Source organism: Carcharhinus amblyrhynchos, chromosome 10 (assembly GCF_965287045.1).
Source record: "Carcharhinus amblyrhynchos chromosome 10, sCarAmb.v2.hapA, whole genome shotgun sequence".
NCBI lineage: Eukaryota > Metazoa > Chordata > Chondrichthyes > Carcharhiniformes > Carcharhinidae > Carcharhinus > Carcharhinus amblyrhynchos.
The window spans coordinates 54333237-54357950 of NC_137333.1; the positions used below are offsets into that span (position 1 = coordinate 54333237).

At 38.8% G+C, this 24714-nt stretch overlaps 1 protein-coding gene across 5 annotated transcripts in view; it reads left to right on the forward strand.

Moving 5' to 3' along the window:
- rab30 (RAB30, member RAS oncogene family) overlaps nt 1–22026 on the forward strand; it is a 144902-nt gene extending 122876 nt beyond the window's left edge. For all 5 annotated transcript variants that reach the window (XM_080197083.1, XM_080197081.1, XM_080197078.1 and 2 more), the window contains 2 exons: nt 6538–6721; nt 13973–22026. In XM_080197083.1, coding sequence (XP_080053209.1) covers nt 6538–6721; nt 13973–14223 — 435 coding nt within the window. In that variant the 3' untranslated portion in view covers nt 14224–22026. The remainder of the gene's footprint in view (nt 1–6537; nt 6722–13972) is intronic.
- Nucleotides 22027–24714: the final 2688 nt, after the last annotated feature.

The following is a 24714-nucleotide window of genomic DNA, read 5'->3' on the forward strand; positions in this document are numbered from 1 at the left end:
GTGTGTTGCCTCCCTCGTGCCAGGGTCAAGGACATCTCTGAGCAATTGCAGGACATTCTTACGGGAGAGGGTGATCAGCTGGAGGTCATTGCACATATTGGTACCAACAATATAGGTAGGAAAAGGGATGAGGTCCTGAATTGTGAATAGAGAGAGTTAGGCAAAAGGCTAAAGTGCAGGACCTGAAAGATAGTAAATTCAGGGCCACTACCGCTGCCACGTGCTAGTGAGAGTATGATTAGGAGGATTAGGCAGATGAATGCCTGGCTTGAGAGCTAGTGCAGGGGGCAAGGATTTAGATTTTTGGATCATTGGGATCTTTTCTGGGGAAAGGCTGACTTGTTCAAGAGATGGATTACATCTGAATTGGAGGGGGACTAACATCCTGGCGGGGAGATTTGCTAGAGCCACTTGGGAGGGTTTAAACTAGTTTGGCGGGGGAGGGGGGTGGGATCCAAAGCAATAGGGAGACAGAAGAGAAGTTTGAGGACAGCACAGAAGTTAAAGAGCACATTAAGTAGTAAAGGCAGTGTCAGTAATCCGAGTAGCAGATAGATCAGGCAAAAAGCAAGATAGAGAGCAAGGGAAGTCCAGATTAAACTGCATTTATTTCAATGCAAGAGGCCTAACGGGCAAGGCAGATGAACTCGGGGCATGGATGGGTACGTGGACTGGGATATTATAGTAATTACTGAAACATGGCTAAGCAAGGGACAGGACTGGCAGCTCAATGTTCCATGTTACAGATGCTATTCGAAAGATAGAACAGGAGGTAAGAGAGGATTGGGAGTTGCACTTTTGTTGAGGGACAGCTGAGGGCATATATAAGGGTTTGGCCAATGAGTCTATACGGGTAGAACTGAGAAATAAGAAGGGGGAAATCTCTTTAAGTTTGTACTATAGGCCCCCAAATAGTCAGTGGGAAATTTGAGGAGCAAATATGTGAGGAGATTACAGATAGCGCCAAGAAAAATAGGGTGGTAATAATCGGAGATTTTAACTTTCCCAACATTGACTGGGCAATTTTTTCTTAGGGTATTGTGTCTGGAACAAGCTGCCAGAGGTAATAGTAGAGGCGGGTACAATTTTGTCTTTTAAAAAGCATTTAGATAGTTACATGGGTACGATAGGTATAGAAGGAGATGGGCCAAATGCAGGCAATTGGAATTAGCTTATGGGTTTTTCAAAAAAAAGGCGGCATGGACAAGTTGGGCCAAAAGGCCTGTTTCCATGCTGTAAACCTCTATGACTCTGACTGTATACCACTGTGCCACCACTTCTGGTGTGTCTGTCCTGTTGGTGGGATGGGATAGGAAATTTGGCATGTCTGCTACAACTCTCATCAATTTTTACAGATGCACCATAGGAAACATTCTGGTTGTATCACAGCTTGGTATGGCTCCTGCTCTGATCAAGACAGCAAGAAAGAACAAAGAACAACACAGCACGGGAAACAGGCCCTTCGGCCCAACGAGCCTGCACCACCATTTTAACATTGAGTGCCCTCCTCTACCCATGACCTTTGACTACACCTATTGGGGAAGATTGAGGGAAGACTAATTTAGGGACAATTTGTTACACCAATCAGCCTAAGAGCAAGTCTTTTGGGATGTGGGAGGAAACCAGAGCACCCGGAGAAAACCCACACAATCACGGGGAGGATGTGCAAACTCCTGCAGACACTGGCCCAAATCTATGTATCTGCACAGCAAACAGTGATAATTGCTGAGTTGTCATGTTGCCCGTCAGACGGTCCAGTTTATGTGTACGCTAATGACGTGAAGCACTAGGCAACTCTCGAAGCAACATCCAAGAGCAGCCATCACACGACCCACCACATGTATGCCCCTTGTTGGTCAAACAAGGCGGACCGAATCACCTGTGAAGTAAAAGGAAAGACATCAATAAACATGCAAGACCTAGACAGTCACTTACAGAATCCCCAGAAGTGCAGAAATAAAGCAAGTGAGCCATGAAATATTTTGGAAGGTCCATTGGAATCAATTGATTCCCAGGGCCCTTGATCTTTATTTAGAAAAGTCGCCTGTATCCCTCCATCTCTAGTCTGCTCATATGCCTGTCTAAGTAAGCCTTAAACAACCCCCAGCGTGCCTGCCTCCACCACCCTACTTGGCAGTGCATTTCAAGCCCCCACCACCCTCTGTGGAAAAACCTCCCTCTAACATCAAGTTATACCTTGCTGCCCCTCACCCTAAGCCTGTGGCCCCTTGTAATTATTGTATCCAACCTAGGAAAAAGCTTACCACTGTTCACTTTATTGATACCCCTCATAATCTTATACACCTCTATAAGATCTCCCCTCATTCTCTGCCTTTCTAAGGAGAACAGCCCCAGTTTGCCCAATCTTTCCTCGTAGCTCAGGCCTTCCATACCAGGCAACATCCTGGCAAACCACCTCTACACTCTCTCCAGGGTCTCCACGCCCTTCCAGTAGTAAGACGACCAGAACTGGACGCAGTACTCCAAATGCGGGCGAACCAACGTTCTATACAACTGCAACATTAGACGCCAGCTTTTATATTCTATACCCCTCCCTATAAAGGCAAGCATACCACAGGCCGCCTTCTTCACCTTCTCCACCTGTACTGCTACCTTCAAGGACTTGTGTACTTGCACCCCCAGGTCCCTCTGCGTTTCTATACTCTTAACTACAAAGGGTTGTGAACATAGCCCTGTCCATCACACAAAGCAGCCTCCCATCCATTGACTTTGTCCACACTTCCAGCTGCCTTGGAAAAGCAGACAGCTATAATCAAGGACCCCACGCACTCCAGACATATTCTCTTCCACCACCTTTTGTCGGGGAAAAAGTTACAAAAGTCTGAGATTACTTACCAGCTGACTCGAACAGCTTCTTTCCTGTTGCCAGTAGACTTTTGAATGGACCTACCTTAATACTAGGTTGATCTTTCTCTACATCCTAGCTGCGACTGTAATACTACATTCTGTACCCTCTCCTTTCCTTCTCCCTTATGTACCCTATAAACAGTGAGTGAGATTTTCCAGCCTCTCTCATCCCAAAACCGTAAGATCCCACCTGAGGTCAACAGACCTTCCTGTGCTCCACCCCTTGCCCGCTCCTATTCCCATGGCGAGTGAGCTAGTAAATACCAGCTGGTATGTTTTGTCTGGACAACATGCAAAAACAATCACTATACCAATACATTTTGTTATCATCCAGGTCAGAAATTCCACAGTGTTATATGAAGTCAGCCTGGATCACGAGTTTTGTTCATTTGGTTAGGGTAAGCATGAGGTGTTTCACTTCAAGTATAATTCCAATGACTCACTAGGGAGCTTTTATCAATAAATTTTATTTAAGAATACATAAGAAATTAGCAATCACTTTTACCAATTGCAAACAAGAAAAAAAAACTGTGATATTGTGTAAACCTTATCTAAATGCACTGTTCAAATACAACAAACCTCCCTATAAACATACAACTGTCATAGGTTTAGTATAGAAAAATAAGAATGCTCATGTGGTTTTGCAGCTCAGCAACACTTGCTGTGAATTAGTCCTTTGGATAGAATTGAAACTCTAATTTCCCAATCTTATAATTTCCAGCCAACCTCAAGGTAGAAATAAAGCCACTGCTGACCTCCAGCTTTTAGCCAGTAAACCACCTTACAGCAAAATCTTTCACTCCAGGAAGGCAAGAAAGCGGCTTCCAACATAGCAGAATTTCTAAGAAACACAGAAATGCTGCCTTTCAGTCTGGATTCCACACAGCTTCTGACTTTAAAAAAAAGATAGTCAGCAGAATTTCCAACACCAGGGAGAGAGATACAGAAATACTGCTTTTAAGTCCATTATCTTCTAGCTAAAACTGAAAGTGAATCCTTGGATTCCTCTGAAGGAACCACCTGACTTTGACTTCTCTCTACAGCACTTCAAAAGGTTGTAAACTCCCAGAAAGTGTATTAGACCTAGAGTAAAAGTAAACAAAACCCTATTTGAAACATTTAAGCAGCATTAAAAGTACATCTAAGCCGGTGCCACAATAAAAAAAACTACAGGGGACATGATTTTTTTTTTAAATTTTTCTTAAAGCACAGTACTGTCAGTGTCCAGGGACAGTGATGTTGGTGTCTGGGATATTGTCTATAAGGTATGATACCATGAGTGTGACAATATCAGGTTGTTGTTTTGTGTGACAGCTCTCCCAATTTTGGCACAAGCATCCAGATGTTAGTCTGATGAACTTCGCCATTGTCATAAGGAGGACTTTTCCATTGTTGTGTCTAGCTCAATGCTGGTTGGCCCATCCAGTTTCATTCTTTATTGACTTCTCCATAATGGTTTGATACTAAGTGGCTTGCTAGTCTGTTTCAGAGGGCATAAGCGTTGACTGTGGGCGTCATCAATCATAGTCCGCATGAGGGAACTTTATGAAAGATATGTTCAAAAGATTCTCCATGCCGACCTATTTCTCACAGCCCCACATGCCAACATGCCCCCCACCCATCTTTCATTGCCCGTGCAAAGATAAAGCACTTCCTTGCCAGTTCATCCACTATACACCATTGTAATGGCAAGAGAATGAAAAAGCTTTTTTAAGAAAAAAGGCATTTATTGATAATGTAAAAAAATCTAATTTTTACTAGAGCCCAATTTTAAATGTTGACCATCTAGCTCCTTTAATGTATCAATGGATGAAACTGCCAGTACTTGAAACATCTTCATCTTGTATAAATAAACATTGTTCAATTGACAGAATAGACCAGAGAGCCAGAGCTGTCAATCAAGCAGTGTTTTTTCTGGGGCACAGCTTTTTCAAAAGGCTGATGAATTTCTGCGCTCTCAGCTTAGCCTCATGATGTATGCTTCAAAGTCATATTTGACTCAATGTGAACTCTGCTCCTATATTGACAGATGCTGCCAGATCTGCTGAGTTTTTCTGGCACTTTGTTTTCATGTCAAGGACATTTCTTTGGTTTACCCAACAATTAATTGAAATAAGTTATAGCTTATGCAACATTGGATACAGAACAATCAGTTAGAGAAGTAGTAGATAGGTGGCAAAAAATTAGAGTACTCATGTGAAAGTGGGTCCAAAGATTGTGGATGATTAAGGGGCAGCATGTACATGAGGAAGGGGAGGGGGAAGTAGCAATGATTAATCCATAAGGCTCCAGAGGCAATTGTGTGGGATGGAATGAAAATTCATTTATGAAGATGCTTTAGCTACAGTTATAGGTAGGAGTGGAACTAACCAGGAAATCCCAATGATCTAGACATTGGGGGAAGGCAGTGGAGGGTAGGTGTTGTGTTCAACTGTGTCAAAAGGTTCCATGGGGGAATCACAGTGGACATAATTTGTGACATTGGTCAAGGTTTTTTGAGTCATGATAAAGACAGAAACCTGTTTGAAGAAATTTAAGCAAGTGATCTGAATGACAGCACTCACTGACTATGCAGCATTCCCTCTTAGTGCTACTGTCAAGTGTCAGCCTGGCTTAAGTTTTCTGATTTCAGGCCTAAATTTGAATCCACAGCATTCTGACTCAGGAGAGTTGTACACTGACTCACTTATTCTTACTGTTTTCTATCTGTAAATCAATCCTCAATTTCATGAGCTCTAAAATTGTCATAATTTCTTGTGTGGCACCTGAACAAATAATTTTTGAAAAATCCATATACATTACATTCACTAGTTTGTCTTTATCTACCCTACTGGTTAAATGCACGGACATTCATTAGAGTTTCATGATTCATTCTGTAAACCTTTCTGCCTCCCTCTCTAAATACCCATCTCTTTGAGCACCCTAATATCTCATTTATCTCACTGTCCATTTTTGTCTGCTATGTCTCTGTGAAGCTTCTTGGAGCATTTTTCTGTGCTAATGATACTATATAAGTACAAGTTTTTGTGACATCCAATTGAGCCTTGAATAAGTCTTTTAGCATAGGTTCAAAAAGATCAGTGGAATTTCCTACATTTGACCAGTAAAAGCAGATAACTGGATATCTGCCCAAATGAAAAACTTAAGTGTGTGCATAATCTTTTCCAAATAAAAAAATCTAATACCAGTATATTTGAGCAAGAGCGTGTGGAATGGTCGGATTCAGATTCTTTACTTACCTAGCAACGTATTCTGAGGTCCACGTTTATGGGGAGGTGCTGATCATGGGCCCAGTAATTCCCAATAGTGGTGAGAATTGGCTTTTGGGGGGGTGGGGGGGTGGGGGGGTCCTCCCTATTCAATGCTCATACTGGTATTATTTACAGGGGAAAGGGGAATGAGAAGGAAATATATTTGAATAAAAATTACTTTTAATGGTAGCTTTAACCTCCCACTCTGAGAAACTGACTAGACCGGGTTGCATTCCTGTTTTATACTCAACAGTAAAATCAATTGAAAGCGATATCTGATAGAATATAAAACAGCCAGTCAACCCAACCCCATCAGCTTCAAGCAGGATGGAGTATGATGCCCAAAGTTTCCACATGTTTTGCACTAAATCATATTGATTTTTATTTTTAATTTTAATTTTTGTCTCCTATCCCATAGCTCCAGATTTGGGATACTGCAGGACAAGAGCGGTTTCGATCCATCACACAGAGCTATTACCGCAGTGCAAATGCCTTAATATTGACCTATGATATCACATGTGAAGAATCTTTCCGCTGTCTTCCTGAATGGCTGAGGGAGATTGAGCAGTATGCTAGCAATAAGGTTACCACTGTGTTAGTTGGTAAGTCGCAAGAACAGTGCCCTTTTTATGTGAGCAAAGCTGCATTTGTTGCCTTATGAAGGTATTGGTGCATGTTCCCCTTGAATCCCCACATTCCATGATTCTGATCCAATGAGAATAAAGGGATGATGATGGAAGGCCAAGACAGGATTGTTTGTGTCCTGCAATATCAAAACAATGCTATTTACGTTCATGAGATCATAAGGAAGTTATTTCTGAAATAATGTTTGTGCATTGTACACGCTAGTATTGCAGCAGCAAAATGCCGGTGCCAGTGAATATTAATTGATGTGCAGGGACATAAATTAAGTATCCTGACTTGAGCCTTGTATATGGTGGACAGGCTTCTGAAGCGTCAGAAGTTGAGCCACATCAGAATATCCAATCTCTGTCCTGCACTTGTGACCACGATGCTATGGTTGGTCCAGTTCAGCATCTGGTCAATGGAGTATAGATTCCATTAAAGGTCTCATGACATGTCATCACACAACCTCTAAATGTTATTGCATTTACTTTAATAGTTGCTTTTGTACCACTAGCTGTTGTGTGACAAGGTTCAAGAGCCTGTGAAGAGGTATTGAGGTGTGGGAAAGCTGAAAATTGGGAGAGCGACTTGTAGAGGGAAAACCAGAGATGAGAACTTCTATTGGATCCGTGATTAAGATCAAGATGTGAAGATTAGGTGAATTGAGCATGTGAATTGGCCCTTCATATCCAAAAGGTGTGTAGGTTGAATGGATTAGCTGTGGTACATGTGCAAGAATAAGGCAGTGAGCTTAGGTAGTATATTCTTTTGGAGATTCACTGCAGACTCGGTGGGCCGAATGGCTGTGCCCCTCACACCTACACACACCAGTTTGCAGTGTAGGGATTCTATATTATAATGGTGACTCACTGAAATTATACTGATGACTATGTAATACTAGTAAAAGTTCTAGTATCAAAAATACGAGTACTGAAATTACTTAGTTTATTTGTAATTAATAGTAAATATGTAATATCTTAAAATTTTACCTGGTAACTAGGGGCAATCCTAAAATGTACAGATGTTTCCTGGGAAATATCTGGTCATTTTGGGACGTTTAGCGATCCTATTTGTTTGAGGTTTGATTAAACATAATATTTTGAAAGGTGTTTTAAATTGGCTGCCATTTCTTCATAACGAGCTTGAATAAACAGTGGTGTGATGCTACAGTAATGATTAAGAGGGTACAATTTAAAAATAGAGCTTCCCCATTTAAGTTCCTGAGGAGGAATTTATCAACTGAGAGTTGTTGGTCTTTAAAATTCCTTTCCCAAGGAGCATGGAGACTTGGTGTTTGAATATGTTCAAGGCTGAGTTAGATTTTTGATTAACAAGGGATTCAAGGGTTATGGGGAATAGACAGGAAAGTGGAGTTAAGTCATAATCAGATATGCCATAATTTCATTGAATGGGGAAGCAGGTTTGACAGATTGAACGGCCTATTCCTGTTCCTCTTTCTTATGATTAGGTTAAAGTGCCCTGAATGGGCTGCAGTTCACATTCCATAATTTTGTTGAATTTTCTTTACCTCTGATCGTCCAGGGCTTTCCAGTTTCCTGTTTGATGCAAATTAGTCAATCATGGCCAATTTGTATAACCACATTTGCATTTGTTTTCTTCTGCTGGGAAGGTGGGGAAAAAAATTCCATTGGTAAAAATAGTTTCTCTTGAAATTTTGTCTAATGAATTTCCGTGTTCCTGACATTTCTTTTTACTGTTAACTAAAATTCCTGTCTGTTGAAGGCTAGTCTGTCTGTAAGCGGGCTATTGTTCCAGCCTTATTTATTGATGCATCGGCTGGAAGTGCCATGGGGAAGGTTATACGATTTTGCTAACTCAAGGTCTGTACTGTTAGCATGAGTGCCTGATTGTATAATGTTTTATTATCAGCTCTACATTGTCTTAATAGATATGGATTTAATGGAATATAAAGGAGATAGCTAAGATTGTAATGGGGATTTCTACTCACATTTGTAATGTTTTCCATTCAAAACATGAGAACTCTTTTGACTAATGTTTTGTTTCAGTTTGGGTTGACTTTCCTTTCAAATATGCTGATGTTGTCATGTTATGTAAAATATGTTTAACTTGATATTGAGCAACTCTGTACTCTTCCTAACTTCCATCTTTCTGCCATCTGCAAAAATGGGTCTAAGAAGCAGAGATAACAGTGTACACTCAAAAATGGGGGTAAAGAAGCCAGATGCAGTAAATTTGATTGAGCATAGTAATTGGTGTTATGCATAAAATTAGCACAAGAACAACATATTGGTCATCCGATACTACTACTTCTGATTTGTATTTTCACAATTTTGCCCCAGGTTTTTCTTATTGTTGACGATAGCATGTTGCAACTGTGAGGATGCAGATTTTTTTTCCCACGAGGAAAGGGGAATTTTTATTTTCATTTTTCTTAGTATTTCCAATTTTTTTCCTAAATGGTATGGTTTCATGAGTCCACCAACCCTCGATGCCTTGCTTAAGGCCAATAAACATTTGTAAGTATAGGCAGTGCTAAAAGGTCTATGCTTACAAATGTCTAATTTATGGAAATTAGAGCCAAGCTTGATCATGTCTTTTTCCCAATATCCACACAAAGCATCTCAGCAGGGTGGATAACATTCCGGGGTGGAAGCCTTGAGAAATATCTCCTCTTTCTAACCCGCATGTGTTGAGGATAACTAGCGGTCATTGTCTTGTTAAGAAGCAGTACGTTAACACTGACCAGAAGTTGATTGAGCTGAACTGCTTCTTGTGCAATTATATCCTTTTTGGAATGGAGACCAAAATTGTACACTGCATTCCAAAAGCAACCATAACCAAGACCCCATGGAGCAAGATATTGATGGTTGGTGGACTCATAAAACCATACCATTTAGGAAAAAATAGGAACTACCAAGAAAAATGAAAATAAAAAAAATCCCCTTTCCTCACGGGTGGGGGGGCGCGGAAACTGCATCCTCACAATTGCAAAATGCTATTGTCAACAATAAGAAAAACCTGGGGCAAAATTGTGAAAATACAAGTCAGAAGAAAAAGTACCAGATGATGGTTTTGTGCTAATTTCAGTAAAACTTGCCTACTTTTAATTTTCCATTCACAACACAATGAATGACAATATTCTGTTAACCACCTACATCAGTTGCTGTACGTGAGTACAGACTTTTTGTGTTGCATGTACCAGGACACCCAGATCCCTCTTTACCATACAGTTCTGCAGTCTCTCCATTTAAATAATGGGCGAGATCTTCCGGCTGTTCATGCCAGTGGAATCTTCCAGTCCCACCTACAGCACACCCCAGCTGTGGGGAAACTCACAGATTCAATGGGAAATCTTGTTGAATGAGTTGGGACTGGGGAAGTGGGGGGTGGTGTTGCTGCTGCCTCCCTCAGCTGATAAACAAGCTGCAGGGGGATCCAGAGAACCCCACCCATTAAGCTGTTTTTCCATTCTTCCTGCCAAATGGGGACCCCACATTGTATGGGCAAGTTTTTTACCCACTCACTTAACTGATCTAAATCACTCTGTAGATTCACAGAATTGTTATGGCACAGAGAGTCCATTCAGCCCATCATGTCTCTACCAGTTCACCAAATGAGCATTATAACCTAGTGTGATTCTCCTGCCTGTCCCCGTACATTGTTTCTATTCAAACAGTCATCTAATGTCTTGAGTGCCTTGATTGAACTTGCCTTCACCACACTTCCAGACATGAACCACTCATTGTGTCAAAATGTTTTTTCTTGTGTTACGTTTGCTTCTTTTGCAAGTCACTTTAAATCCGTGCCCTATTGTTCTCGAACCTTTTACAGGCAGGAACAGTTTCCTCCTATCTACTCTGTCTAGCCCCTCATAATTTTGAACATCTCCATCCTCTTGGCAGCTTATCCCTCTAATGTAGTTTTCTGTATTCCCTCTTTAGAATATTCAAATAATGTATTACTTTTCTATCAGCCCAAGTGAACAAGTTTACATTTGTCCAAATAGTACTGAGAAGTTTTTTGCCCACTTATTTAACCTATCTAAACCCCTCTGGAAACATTTTAGATCCTCTTGATAACTTGCTTTCCTACCCATCTTTATGTCTCCAGCAAATTTAATCACCATGCATTCAGTCTCTTTATCCAAGTCATTGATCTAGAGTCTCACACCTGATGAAGGAGCAGCGCTCTGAAAGCCTGTGATTCCAAATAAACCTGTTGGACTTTAACCTGGTGTTGTGAGAATTCTTACTGTGCCCACTCCAGTCCAGTCCAGTGCCGGCATCTCCATATCATAGATTAAAATCACCCATGATTATCGCTGTACTTTCTTTCAAGCACCCAGTTTTATACTTCCTGTATATCCTGTCCTACAGAGCAATTATTGTTAGTAAGTCTATGAGCTACTCCCACAAATGACTTCAGTAATACTAGATTCGTGCATTTTCTGAGAGTTTACTCAAGGATTGCAGTAGGCTTTGGTAATGAGTTAGGATTGATGCCAACATGTGTCCCAGCTCACGTCCCTAGATAATGAACCAGGTTCAATGGCAGCTATGGTGAATGACCTTAGTGCCCCATCTTCTCAGATCAAAGTTCCTGAGAGGGAATTGACAGCAAACCCATTGTGGCTACAGAAAGAGCTAGCAGGATTATTGCCAGAGCACAACTATATTTGGACAGCAGTCAAAAGGCCTTGATACCATCTACCATGACTGATTTTTGGCAGCCATTATAGTTTTGTCCCTTACTTCTGAGTATAATCCCCTTTAAAGCATTAGGTACTGTCACCCCACAGATATAGGAAAGATTCAACCCCTTCAGGCAGAATGTAGTTCAGATCTGCCAACTTGCACTCGGGCAGCATTGGGATTGATGGCTTGAGGAATTTGGAATTAACTCCACAGAATTGTGACAAGAATAATTTTCAATCAAAATAATCTCAACTTTTTGAAGCATAAAAGTGTTCCTGTGTAAGTTTTAATGTTTCAAGATATAAAACCCTTTTAATTAAAAGCTCTTGATCCAAATTCTCAATTTCTAACACTAGGGTCGTCAATTTTGCTTGATCCATAAATATTAATTATTCGTATCTTGTTAGGACAAGTAGAATTTATTAAGCAAGATTTTACATATATTTAAAGCAATGAAGATGACGTAGGAGCTCTTCACACATTCTGAGGTATCCGGCACAGGTGATGTCTTTCTGTTCACCATCTTTGAAGCGATGCTGAACTGTCAGAGTCTTACCCCAGAAACCATGGTAACAAAGATTTTTAATTTTCCAATTTTTATCCCAGTCTCCTATTCCTCCTCCCTTATTTGGAAATAGTTCAACCTCATCTTTTCCATTGGATGTTAGCTATGTCATCTTGTGTCACCCCACCTCTAACTAGAACAATATGGACTAAAGACAAATGTTTACCCCTTGTTTGCTTGGGCATCTCAAAGTTTACATTGCATAAGAGGTAACCTCCTAGATACAGAGCAGTCACAAACAAAGTCACACCATTTTGTCAACATATTTAACCCATTCCCACAAATACTAAAGTCATTAAGGATAAATGTTAAAAAGACTTCCTATCATTATATCATAAAGGTTTCTTCTGGTACAGATCAAAAGAAGCAGTACACGGGTTCCCTTAAAAATAAGGGCTGGAATGTTATGGCCATTGACGCTGGTGGGATTTTCCTATCCTGCTGCAGTGCATGGAGATTTGGCTGAGCACCCATTTCTCTGACTTGGTTGCAGTAGGAGCATGGCATGAACAGCTGGTAAGATCGCACCTAGAGTGTCATTCTAAGAACCAACTACTTATAGCCATTTCAAGAAACAAAGCTGCTGACTACTGACTCTTGGTTGACTTCAGTCATAAAACAAATGTCTGTTTCTCATAAACAACAGCTACAAAGCATCCTAACTGCCTTACTACCAGTTGTCTCAACAAATTCAAACTGAACCATATAAAAAGTGGTTAAGGAATAAAATTAATAGATGTTACAGATGCTAAAAAATAGCAGAATTAGCAAAATCTTACACCTACCAAGGTTAAAAATGTTCATCTAGGCTGTTGCCCTCATGGAAAATGCTTTTCTTCCTTGTCATCCACCTTATTTGAAGCAACTAGATGATTTGGACTTCTGTAGCACCTTCCACTGTGTTTCAAAGTACTTCACAACCAAAGAAGAACTTTTGAAGCATAATAACTATTGTGTAAAACATGGTAGACAATGTTATTTATAGTATATTGTAGCACAGTACCCTAAACAACAATTAAAATAAATAACAAAATTTTGCCTTGATGGGATATAAAGAAGTTGGCCAAGACATTAGAAATATCCTCCTCCTTCAAATAACACCACGGGATCTTTGACATCCCTCAGGGAGAGTTTAATGTTTCTCATGAACAGCTTGCTAATGGCCCAAATTTTGGGGTTGAAATGAAGGTTAATCTCCACCTTCTGTCATACCTTGTGAAACAGAGCAACTTCTGACATCCACACGTATAGTTAAACACAGAAACCTCTGCAAGGTTCTTTGTTGATATCCCTTGCGCCCCCAATCTTTTGAAACTGCTGACCTGACGCGCACTTTGGCTTCTATAAATTGCATATATGTAAACTATAATACTGTTCAAACTCCTGAAGGGAGTTACGCCTTGTTAATAAGGGGTAACTGAGTTCTTAACAGCAGATTAAGTCATAACTACTCTTGGCCTGGAAAACTATCCTGTTTGTGTAATGTCAATTTCTTTTCATTATAATTTCATAATTTTCTTTACAATTATCTTTTTTGAAGGCTGTTTGATAGTTCTGCTTCTATGCGTAATTCCCAATGTTTTGTTCCTAGGAAAATTTTATAAGTGAATGTAGTCAGTGTGTTTTTCTTCCTAGTTTGTGAGAGAATTCTTTAGTGTAGTTGGCTGCTTATCCTGCTTGATGATATCACCATTGCTGAATTCCTGGAGATCTGCTTGATGCCAGATTCAACTTAATGCTGGGAAATGCAAAATTCACAATGTGGAGATCATGACCTTTTGTGGGTACCTTTCCTCAAGGTCAGTGGCAAGTGTTGTCATATCACCACAGATAACAAAATTTAGTGTAGAAGTATTTTGGAACTTGCAGCACAGCCTTCTCATTTGGGAGGCAAAAGCACTAGCACTGTGCCAATTCCGCCATTCTAGCAATGATACTTGGCTGTGCAATATGTTTGAACTTCTACCTCTTTTTCCATTTCACAGGCAACAAAATCGATTTAGCAGAGAAACGAGAAGTATCCAGAGAAAGAGCTGAAGAATTCTCAGAATCTCAGAATATGCACTACCTGGAAACATCAGCAAAAGAGTCTGACAATGTTGAAAAACTGTTCCTTGACCTTGCATGTCAGTTGATCGGAGAGGCGAAGCAGCACACACTGGTCAATAATGTAGCATCTCCTTTGCCTGGTGAAGGCAGAAGCATCAGCTACTTGAACTGTTGCAACTTTAATTAGATCTGATGTGAACATTATTCATGAAATAAAGCTGACAGTTTGCAGGGGTTATCTGATGGAGAAGAAAATTTCTGCTATACTTACCTTATTGACCAAAGCATAAGGTAACTTCTGGACTTCAGCATGGAGGGCTGATATTTTAAAAAAAAAACATACAAATGCAGAAAGCTTTTACGCTCCATTATCCAAGTGAAAGTAACACTACAATAGCTAGAATTATTGAAAAACTTATCAAATTCAACTTTGCTGTGCTTTTGAGATAGCTCTGCCAAATGCTCATTTGATGTGCGGAATTTGCCATTTTGCTGCTTTTTACGATGAAGGCTGGTATTAATAGTTTAATAGAATCGGTAACTTCAAATGTAGGTGATACAGTATTTGATTTGCTTTTAATATTAAGGTCTTGATGGTCCCATGTTGCAAACAATATATTGGTGCTAAATGAGTTTTTATTGAGTCATTTTACATTTGAGAATTGAGATGGTTAGTATATATGGAAATTGTGAATTTTACAGGCACTGCATGTGATCATTAAGCCCTTTCTAAATATGGTGGATATTTTGCTAACCCCAGTTCCCACCCTCAGCGGATGCTTTTCATCATTTGTGCAAAGTTTATGCAGTTAGCTCAATCATCATTTTCTCTTTATTCATCTTGTTACAGGTGGAACCACATTTTGACTGTATTTTATTGTACAGTAACTGTTTGGTTCTGGTTTTAACCTGAGCTTTAGGTTTGCCTCTAAACTTTAAGTCCTGTTTCAAGATGATCAGGGAAGATTTTGTCTGTGTTAGGTAGCAAAGCCCTAAATTGATAAAGCATTTTATTTTGTAACACATTTATTATGTTGCTCTACTTAGCAGTCAGATAAAATCGTCCTTAAGTTTAATTATTTTTGTTCACCAACTGTTTCACATGATCTTCTGAAATTGTGAATTCATGCTGAGAAATATTCTTATAGGCACAATGTTCTGCTGCCCATGGGAGCCATTAATCATGCATGTTTGTAAGCATCAACATGGTGTTCTTTAATGTTTATTGCCATCAAACTGAGCCCAATGCTCTTTTCTGACTTCCATGAATCCTGTTAGGAGAAATTCTTGTGTGATTTAGAGAAGCAACAAATACTCTTGTAATCCTATCCTCATGCTGGAGAACACTTGAGGTCAATAGTTCTGTATTCTTATTGAGGCTGACTAATTCAGTACAGATTGAGCATTAAACCTGCAACCATCCTAGTTTATATAAATTGGATTAGCCATTAGGGCTACATTTATATACTAGTGCTGGTCATAGGGCTGATGTTTAAATATTAAACCATTGTAGTGTATGGAATGTAATATTATGTGGAAAGCACTGAATCATCATCCTTTTTCTGAGGGGAAATTCTTTTGTTGTGTTAATTACCTCCAACATTTTCAAATGCTATTGTCTTCAGGCCAATCTATTAAGTGTCAATCATTGAAAAGACAGGAACAGCACTGGAAATGTTCAACGCCTTTTATTCCCTGAGCACTAAATCAAACAAGAGTACTAATGGATTTGTGAACCTTATTGGTGCATGTTGAGCCATAGTGAAAACCTGATCAAGGAAGCCCATCTATTATACTTAGCCTTCATATTCTAGTCAAGGTAGGATGCTAAATAATTGAACTATTTATGTGGCATAATGTGATTTTATCCTCCATTGTTACTAATTAGCAGCACTCAATTCATTAATGATAATGGACCAATCCAAGTAGTGCAGTTTCTTTTTGTGTAGCCTGTTAATGAACTACCATTTGTCACTGCATGTTTTTCTTATTGATTTAGTTACATTTCCCAATCAGGTTTTTTGCCATATTCCTGAAGTTCCATTTTATTAAGCTTTACTACTTTGTAATACTGAGTAGCCTTGGAGAACGGGTTTAAATGTTTTGTTTCTGTTTGCTCATATATATTCATTGGGAACATTCATAAGACAGTTATGGAAAACAATTATGTTAATTCTAGCTGTTTAAGCAAATTGATTATTAATTATAAAATAGTTTTAGATATCCCATGACCATCTAACATGGCTGTACCAAACTTGCCTTGTTCTTTAACTAAGGTACTTTTCCATTTAATAATAGGCTTTTGATCTTATCTAATAAATTAAATTGAAATTAGGAGGGCATTGCAATATAAAGTGCAACTCTTGTAATCACTGCATCAATTTCTGCCAAGCTATAATACTGGCAACAACATTTTGTACCCTCAACTGTTGCTTTGGATTTCTTTGCATTTTACATCAAGCATAACAGTCTCATGTGGTTATTAATAGTTTACTCTCAAACACTGACCTTTGTGTTCTAAATCACTTGCTGTGGTATTGTCAGAATTTTCCACGTTTTCACTTGTGATGCTGGCAGAAGCTATATTCCTTTTTATTTTCCCTCTTCTGCAGTATGAATTGAATAAAATGATGTCCTTCAGTATCTTCCACAGAACCCCACTGGCCTTTAAAATAACTTTTTTAAAAACTGAATTAACTTGATATTATCTAGCTGTCACTAAATATATCATTCACGAAAAAGGCTTTTTACTATATTTTACGTCCATAGTGTGTTGCATAATAAAGGATTTTTAAAAAATAAACAATATTCTTGTAATATGTGCAGCATAGTTGCAGTGGTAGCTTGGCAGAAGACATTTAGTAATGAGGGAACCGTTGAATCAAAATTCATTTTGATTTCTTCTAAATATATTGGCAGTTAAAAAATTAACTAATCTAGCATCTCTTTATTTGAATTGATGGCTTTTATAATTTGCTGAAACAGAACCTATCAATGAGCTGCAATTTTCACCTTATTAAGATTATTTTTGTATACCTTGCTTTGTGTCTCAGGCTATTTCACTGCTATGATAATTGAGTAATGCACAGACTAACGACATGAACTCATGACTGATGTTTGACTGAAATTTGTGCTTCTGACTGAGCTGAAATTAGCACAAGAAAATCCCAGTCCATATATGTTTGGAAAAAATGCAAGCATTTATCCTCTAAGTAGATCTCTTCTAATTTAATTTAATTTCAAATAGAAGATACTTGCATATTGAAGAGTAAAATATTCCCTTTTTAACATTTTTTAACATTTTCTCTGATTAAGAACCATCAAGAACAATGAGATTCTATAAAAAACATGGCCTGACTGTTGATTCAAAACATAACTTTCAGTATTTTCTTTAAATCATGTTATTTTTAATTATTACAGTGAGTAATATTATTGGCGCAGAGTTGCTATCGTAGTCATATTGCCAGAGTATTGTGTGAAAAATCCCAAATTAAATTTGAAAGTATTTAAAATTATAAGATTGTTCCCAGTAACTTACAGGGTCAAGAAAGGGAGACATAAAAATAAGATTAAATGTAAGAGATTTAGAATAGCAGGCAGGAGAAACTTCTTCACAGGAATATTGCGAGGCTGTGGAATTTATTTTCAGGATTAGTGGTTGAGGCAGGATCTATATCAGCGTTCAAGAATGCATTGAGTTGGTAGCTGCTGGAAAGAGGAATATGGGAGCAGGAAGGGTAAATGTGGAACTGTGCTCATTAGAGGAGAAATGGTGACACAGTCTGGTTGGGCAAATTGCCCTGTCTTTTGTGTTGTGATGTTGTGTATTTCTATCAACTGAGTTTGATAGAAAATGACACAGTTAAGAAATGATTTCCTTCAAAAGCAATGTTTCTCATATAGTTTTAAGGATGTTAATTATCATTCAAGACTTGAGGGTTGTTCAGTATTGCCACACTAACATTACAAAGGATTGTCAGTTATGAAAGCATTAGGCTTTGACCTTTTACATGATGGAATTTTTTTTTCTGGGGAGTAAGAACAGATGTGTCATCAATCAGTGGCAGTTCTGGAATATCCGTACATGTGTGTCTGTAAAGTCTAATATTTTGACTAAAAATCTCCTGAAGTCACAGGTGCATTATTTCTTCTTTTATCCGTGGTCTCCCCTAGCAGACCCCTTCCTCAACATAGAAGGGTTGAGTCAGCAACGTTTGCCATTGCTAATAAGTAACCAGTCATGAAGAGGATGGGCTTCCCCCAGACTTCCCTTGCTGCTGTAAATTTACACTCTACCATTTCTAAACATTGTAGCTGAAGTGTTGGTCGTCTTGAGGCAAATCAAGGAACAAAGCTCTTTGTGCGTAATGTGTAAGGTAGCTAGTTTAACAGTTTTGTTTCTCCTAGGAAATCTCCCTGTTTCTCTTAGCACTAGACACAATTTATAGCACTTTACAATCACTTAATTCTTGTATACATGTCACCTAAAATTTATTTTGAAGCTAATGAGTTCTAGGATTCTTACTCACATTCTGATTTACGTTTTAACACTCAAAAATATAGTTGATTCATGCTCTCTGAGCTTGAGAAAGAGAGAACCTTTCACTTATTCAAGAATTTCACCTTCCTCCCAAAGAAGTGTTTAGAATGAGTATGCATAAGTAGAAAAAACTAATTGTTTGTTATAAACATGCTAATGTGTTGTTTTTGTCCACATACCTTCAGATTCCTGCAAGGAATTGAGTAAATTTTCACATCAATGGTTATTTTAATAATGAAATGGTAAGCCCCTTCTTTACAACCGCAACATCAAAGTACAGAATTTGTCACAAATGATTCCCTATGTTTCCCTATGGTATCAATCTCCTAAAACAGTTTAACTTCCTATTTGACTTTTCTGTCTAATACTTTGGATCAGTGTGTTCATGCATTACTGATTTGCAGGTAACATTGCTATTGCACTATTGAAACTGGTACCTTTTGCACACTGGGGTGAAGAAACCAGTTTTTTAATATTTATTTGACACGCACTCTCACATGCATTATAAATGTCAGCTTGTAAGGAATTAATTCTGATTGTTTATAAACAATGTCATAGAATCAGTAATATAATATAAAAAACCATTGCCCACTTTTGGAAAGGGATACTCATTTATTCTCCATACAAGAATTACAATATTTTGACTGCAGACAAGCAAGTAAATTTTTCCCATTTTTCCAGACCCTCCACTACCTGACGGGCTGCCTTATGGATTAGTGTGGGAGGAAAGAAAGTTCTTTCCTGCTTTCCTTTTTCCTCCATCACTCCTGGCTTTGAACGTTCCATGCCTATTGAGTGTTGCATAAAATGGGCGGCCAAATTCTTTATCCACGCTTGTGGGGAAAATATTCTTTTTGTTCCTTAAACATTTTCACCATTGACTGTTTGATCTTTGGGAACACCCAAAGTTTTGTTCATCACCTACAGCAACAAGCAGTCTTTTTAGGAACATTTATTGAAAAATATGGCAGTGTTATTGCTTATTTTAGATATGGAATCAACTAAAGTAGGGCAAAGATGTACATAACCTTTTTCAAACTTGTCCTTTACTGGACAAATGAAAACTGAGCTAGCTAGAATGTACAAACTGTGCCTGAATGTTGTGCTAATATATTCTGGAGAAATAGTTTTGTATTAGAACTCTATAGTAATTTTGTTTCCATTGCCTGCATTTAATTTAAAGAAATATGTACTTTTTAAATGTTTTCCCTCATATTTATGTTTATATTGGTTCAAAAAATCAGCTAATTATCATACATTTGGTTTCCTTCTCACCTCAGTCCTCCGCCTCTCACCAGCCAAACAAGAGATAAATGCTGACACTAATTTTGAAATGCTGTTGCCCACAATAATTTAGATTGCTTTGAAGAATGGCTGGGCCAGTTCGCTGAGTTGGCTAGGCAACTAGCATGCAGTTCTGAATAACGCCAGCTGTATGGGTTTAATTCCCTTCTGGTGGGAAGGGAGGTAGACTGGGGTCTGCCTCCTTGCCTACACCTGAGTGTGAAAGGCAGTGGCAAACTGCCACTGACGAAAAAAAATCTGCCAAGAAAACAACTCAGGATGAAGCATCAGCAGATCATGAGTCAAGGACCTACCTTTGGCTGGAGCACACATACCATGCCGTAGAAAAATGGCATCTCTGTCGGCCTGTTTTTGAAACCAATCACAACCTGAATAAACTCTAAACTCTAATCACCTTTATTCAGCTTTCAGCAAATGATGGAATTAAAAATATACCTTTTACTCTTTTTGATATTTCACAGATATCTGTGAATCAAGGTGATGCTGCTGATTTCAAACTTAAAGCTAAGACACATAATGGTTTAAGATGCTGCCTGTGTGTAGAAAGATGATCATTTACTTGCACACTAAATCAACAATTGTGTAGATTTATACATCAGTTTAATGCTGATGTTGAATTGCACTTAATAGTACAGTGCTGACAACATGTGCATACCAAATTGGGGGCACACAGTCACACTTTTACTTTTGGTGGAGAGATGGCAAAGCTCCAAACATTTTGTGGTCAAATATATATGAAGGGTTGTAATTTACAGTGAGATGTATTGCTGATGATTTTTTTCATGAAGGTTAAGAGAACTCATGATGGGGCATTCATGAAATTTTGGTGCAAGCTGTCACTGAGCTTCACTTTATAGAAGGAACATTTTGTGAGCAAGGTTATACAACACTAGCTGGTTTCTACTTTTGGCATTGACATAACATTCTTGATATGGCACTGAAGCTGAAAGTGCAGAGCAACAATGGCACAACTCAACACAGTGGTGTGTGCACAGATTTGTAGATCACTATATTGATCACTACACAGATTGTATTGTAATAATATCCAGACTGTGAATAGCTGTAATCTAAGAAATACATAAATGTTTTTCACTTGTGTACTTAATGGTGCTGTTATTTGGAGTAAAAGCTGTCAGTCTGTTTGTGATTAAAAATAGTTTATAATTAATTTGAACAGAATGTTACCTTGTTAAACAAAACTGAACAAAATGAATGTTTTTTGCCACACTTGGTGTTGTCTTTTTTTACAAATAATAATTGTGCATCAACAGTTTGACTAAAAAAAGACAATTTTACAAATAATACAAATATCAACATTTTACACTTTAGACAATTTATTTTGCATTTAGGTGTGATTGAGCACATAACTTTTGTACACTTTTTCTCATCTTTTGCTATTTTCTGTTTGACCTAACTGGGAGAATTGCTTGGAAGAGTTATTATGCCTGGCTAAATGCTTGTTATACTGTGTGTTGCTGACGGTATTTATAGATGATTGATTAAACTTCCTGTCTTTATGGTTCAGTGAGTACACCCTAGCAGTGATATCTTTTGTCCTCTGCTTGTGGAAAGTAAATGATACCAATATTGACATGACTTTCCACCACTACTACTACTCACTGCTTGTGGAATTATTCCTTTCCCATCACTTAGATTTTGTGGGCAGAAAGACTCCACTACTTGCTCTGCTTGATCGCAGTCTTTTTCACTTCAGCTTATGTGGTGTCCCATTCTTGGAATTCCACCTTTAAATGTACTTCACTGGGTCTTTGGCTGGCTACATTTCTTCCACCTGGTGGTGTCCATTTTACTACTGCTCTGATGGGGCATATGTTGCAAAGTTGGTGTTTGTAAAATTGTTAAAAAGGTGTTTCTTTTTCTGTGCTTAGAGTTTTAAGAAAAATGCTAGTACCCAGAGAGCCTAAAGTGAACCATTGCATCAAAGGCAAAATAGTAGTGTTGCCAAAAGAACAGGCTGTTTGAATTTTAGCCAATCAGTTTAAATTAGGCACTTAAATACCAGCAACCTATCAGATTTGAAATTGGTGTTTTGGTAACCTGAGGACAAGTCCTATATTGAGATGTCATCAGGGGTTTGAGATGGGGGGTGTGCAGTGAGGCAAATGGGAGAGCTCCTGCCAATTGACAGTTTGGAATGCTGTTTACAGCTGAACTATTAGAATAGTGTTTTATTTGTTACTAGTTTAGGTAACCTGTTCACTGTTAGGTAAATTGCTGCTTGTTTATTTTAGAGAGTCTTGGGTAGTTATTTTGATTCAATCATTAAAAATTGCTGAAGAGCAGTTCATACTACTTCATACACTTTGAACAGTTTGAGGTGAATCTAGAAGTGGTGGGCCATAAATCACCAACAATCCTTCAATGGCATTGGACACAGATTAGGAGCAAGAACTTTTGTTGATTTTAAGGATGTTAGTCAATTTTATCCTGCTTCAGATCAGTGAATCTAGCACACTGTGAATCTGACGAGACCTTCCTACTCTAGTAAACCATTAAAGAAAATAAATTGATATTACATTGATATTACTCGGAGTGACAGGGTTGTGTTTCACAATCACATCATTGAATCATAGAAGGTTTACAGCACAGAAAGAGGTCACTTATCCCATTGTGTCTGCAGCAGCTGTAAAATAAGCCACCCAGCTTAATCACACTTTCTAGCTTGCAGGGTGACAGACCAAATGCTGTGGTACTTGAGGTAAAGATCATTGATTACCTCCTCCACCACTTCAAACTTCACTCAAATGTTGGTCAAGCTTTCATTCCAGTTGCCTCCCTCGGATTCCTATTTGGACCTTCCACACTCCCATATTGTAGTGTTAGTATTGTCCTGAATCTCCTTCAGGCAGTGGAAAAACATCAACGGGAGGTTTTTGTCCTGTTGCCCTCCTCCAGTTGCTTAATTGTTATGAAGTGGATCAAACAAAAAAAAACTTAGGAAGTAACTTCCTTTGGGGATGAACTATTTGTACCCATTATAGAATCACATTTTGAAACTATATATGCAAGGTTTTAGATGTATTAAACTCTGGAAAACAAACAACTTTAAGAGAAAACAACACATTATCCATTGCTGACCGTACCCAAATGTTATGTCATTTTAACTTTGAATACTAAAATTAAAGTGATCTTCCATTTAAAATTGATTCATAAAAATCTTAAATATATTCTGTTAGGCAAAACTGTCATCTTAAATGGTTGTTATTGTTAGTTATAATTACATTAAATTCACTTGGTTTCTGATCAGCCTTGGGGTTGTGTCTTGACAAAATTCCATTGCCTGACATTTGCAATAAATTGGTCATAGAGGACTGAGGTTCATTAGACATTGTGGCATTTTTCAGTGATGGGAATAAACTACACAATGCAGCCAGGGAACATGAAATGGAAAATGAGAATGAGTACATTGAGTAGGATTATTATTTCAAGGAATGAACCTAAATAGAAACGTAAAAAAAAAAGGCTTTATTCAACAAAATAGGTTTCTCTGAACAGCAATAGCAACAGCCATTTGATTTTGTGCCAAAATTTGGGAAGTCTGCCGGCAGTCCATCACATGAATAGAAACAGAACAACAAACAACAGCTAATTTTCTGTGGCATCTGGGATGTTCTCTATTTTGGATTACAAGAATGAAAAGAAATTGATTTTATTTGTATGGTAGTCAAAAATGTGGTGGTAACTTTAAAAGCAAAACTGTTTTATAAATTTGTAAGTTCAATATTGTCCTGTTCTGGTAACACAGTGATTGGCAGAGACCTAGTGATAGGTTACTTGTTTACAGCAGAAACTGAGCTACAATATCCCACTATGATGGTGTAATACAAAGGTTCTTCGGCATGTTTTTGCCAGTCCCAGAGCTTGCTCTGCCATTCAATTAGAACGTTTGATTTTTACTTCAGCTCCATGTTTCATCGATTCCCATCTGTCATATCCTGCTAATTAGAGAGAATGAAACCTTTGGGCTGAATTCTCCTATTATGAGGCTAAGTGCAATGGTAGATGGCTCTGGCATCATCTTTCCTATTGACCAGAATGGTGGGATCCTGTACAAGATTCTGTGCTTGGAACCTCATTAATTATGCATTGGTGAGCTCCCCTCACTGATAGCTGATCTGTTTGGCTGCCATCAGCTGACAGGTTCGAAGAGCCTGGTGCCATATTTAAATACAAAGAACAAAGAAAAGTACAGCAAAGGAACAGGCCTTTCAGCCCTCTAAGCTGTGCCAAAAACCAGTCCAGAACACTCACATCACTCTCTCCAGTCCAGCTGTCTTCACCAGACTGGACAAGCTGTTAGCAACCCAGAGGGAAAAGGATAGCAGCCTCAAGAAGACCTTGCTTCAATCATCATCATCATCATCATCATCCTCCTCCTCCTCCTCCTCCTCCTCCTCCTCCTCACCCCCCCCCCCACTCCCCACCCCCAAGCTCACACCTGTGAAGTTTCCAAGTCCCCTCTGGATCCCCACTCACTGTATCGAGAGTCTTTACCCATCCCCTTCCAGTGAATGATATGGTGCCCCTTTCACCCCCATGTTTGTGAGCTTTTTGTGCAGCTTCCCTCTCCTTAGTCTTTGTCCTCCATTGCTTGTCTTCTTCATTGGTCTCCTTGCCTTGCTGCCTGCCACCGTGATCCCTCTTCTTAACCTCCCCCTCTCCTTGCATTGCCCTCCTTCCACAAAGCTCCCTCTGATCTTTGTCAGGTCGCACTCCTCTCTCTTCAGTCCAGGCTCACCTCACACTACACCCCAGATTGAATGTCAGGCCTTGATTACGGTGGCTGCATGCTGTCCAAAATACACACTGGTG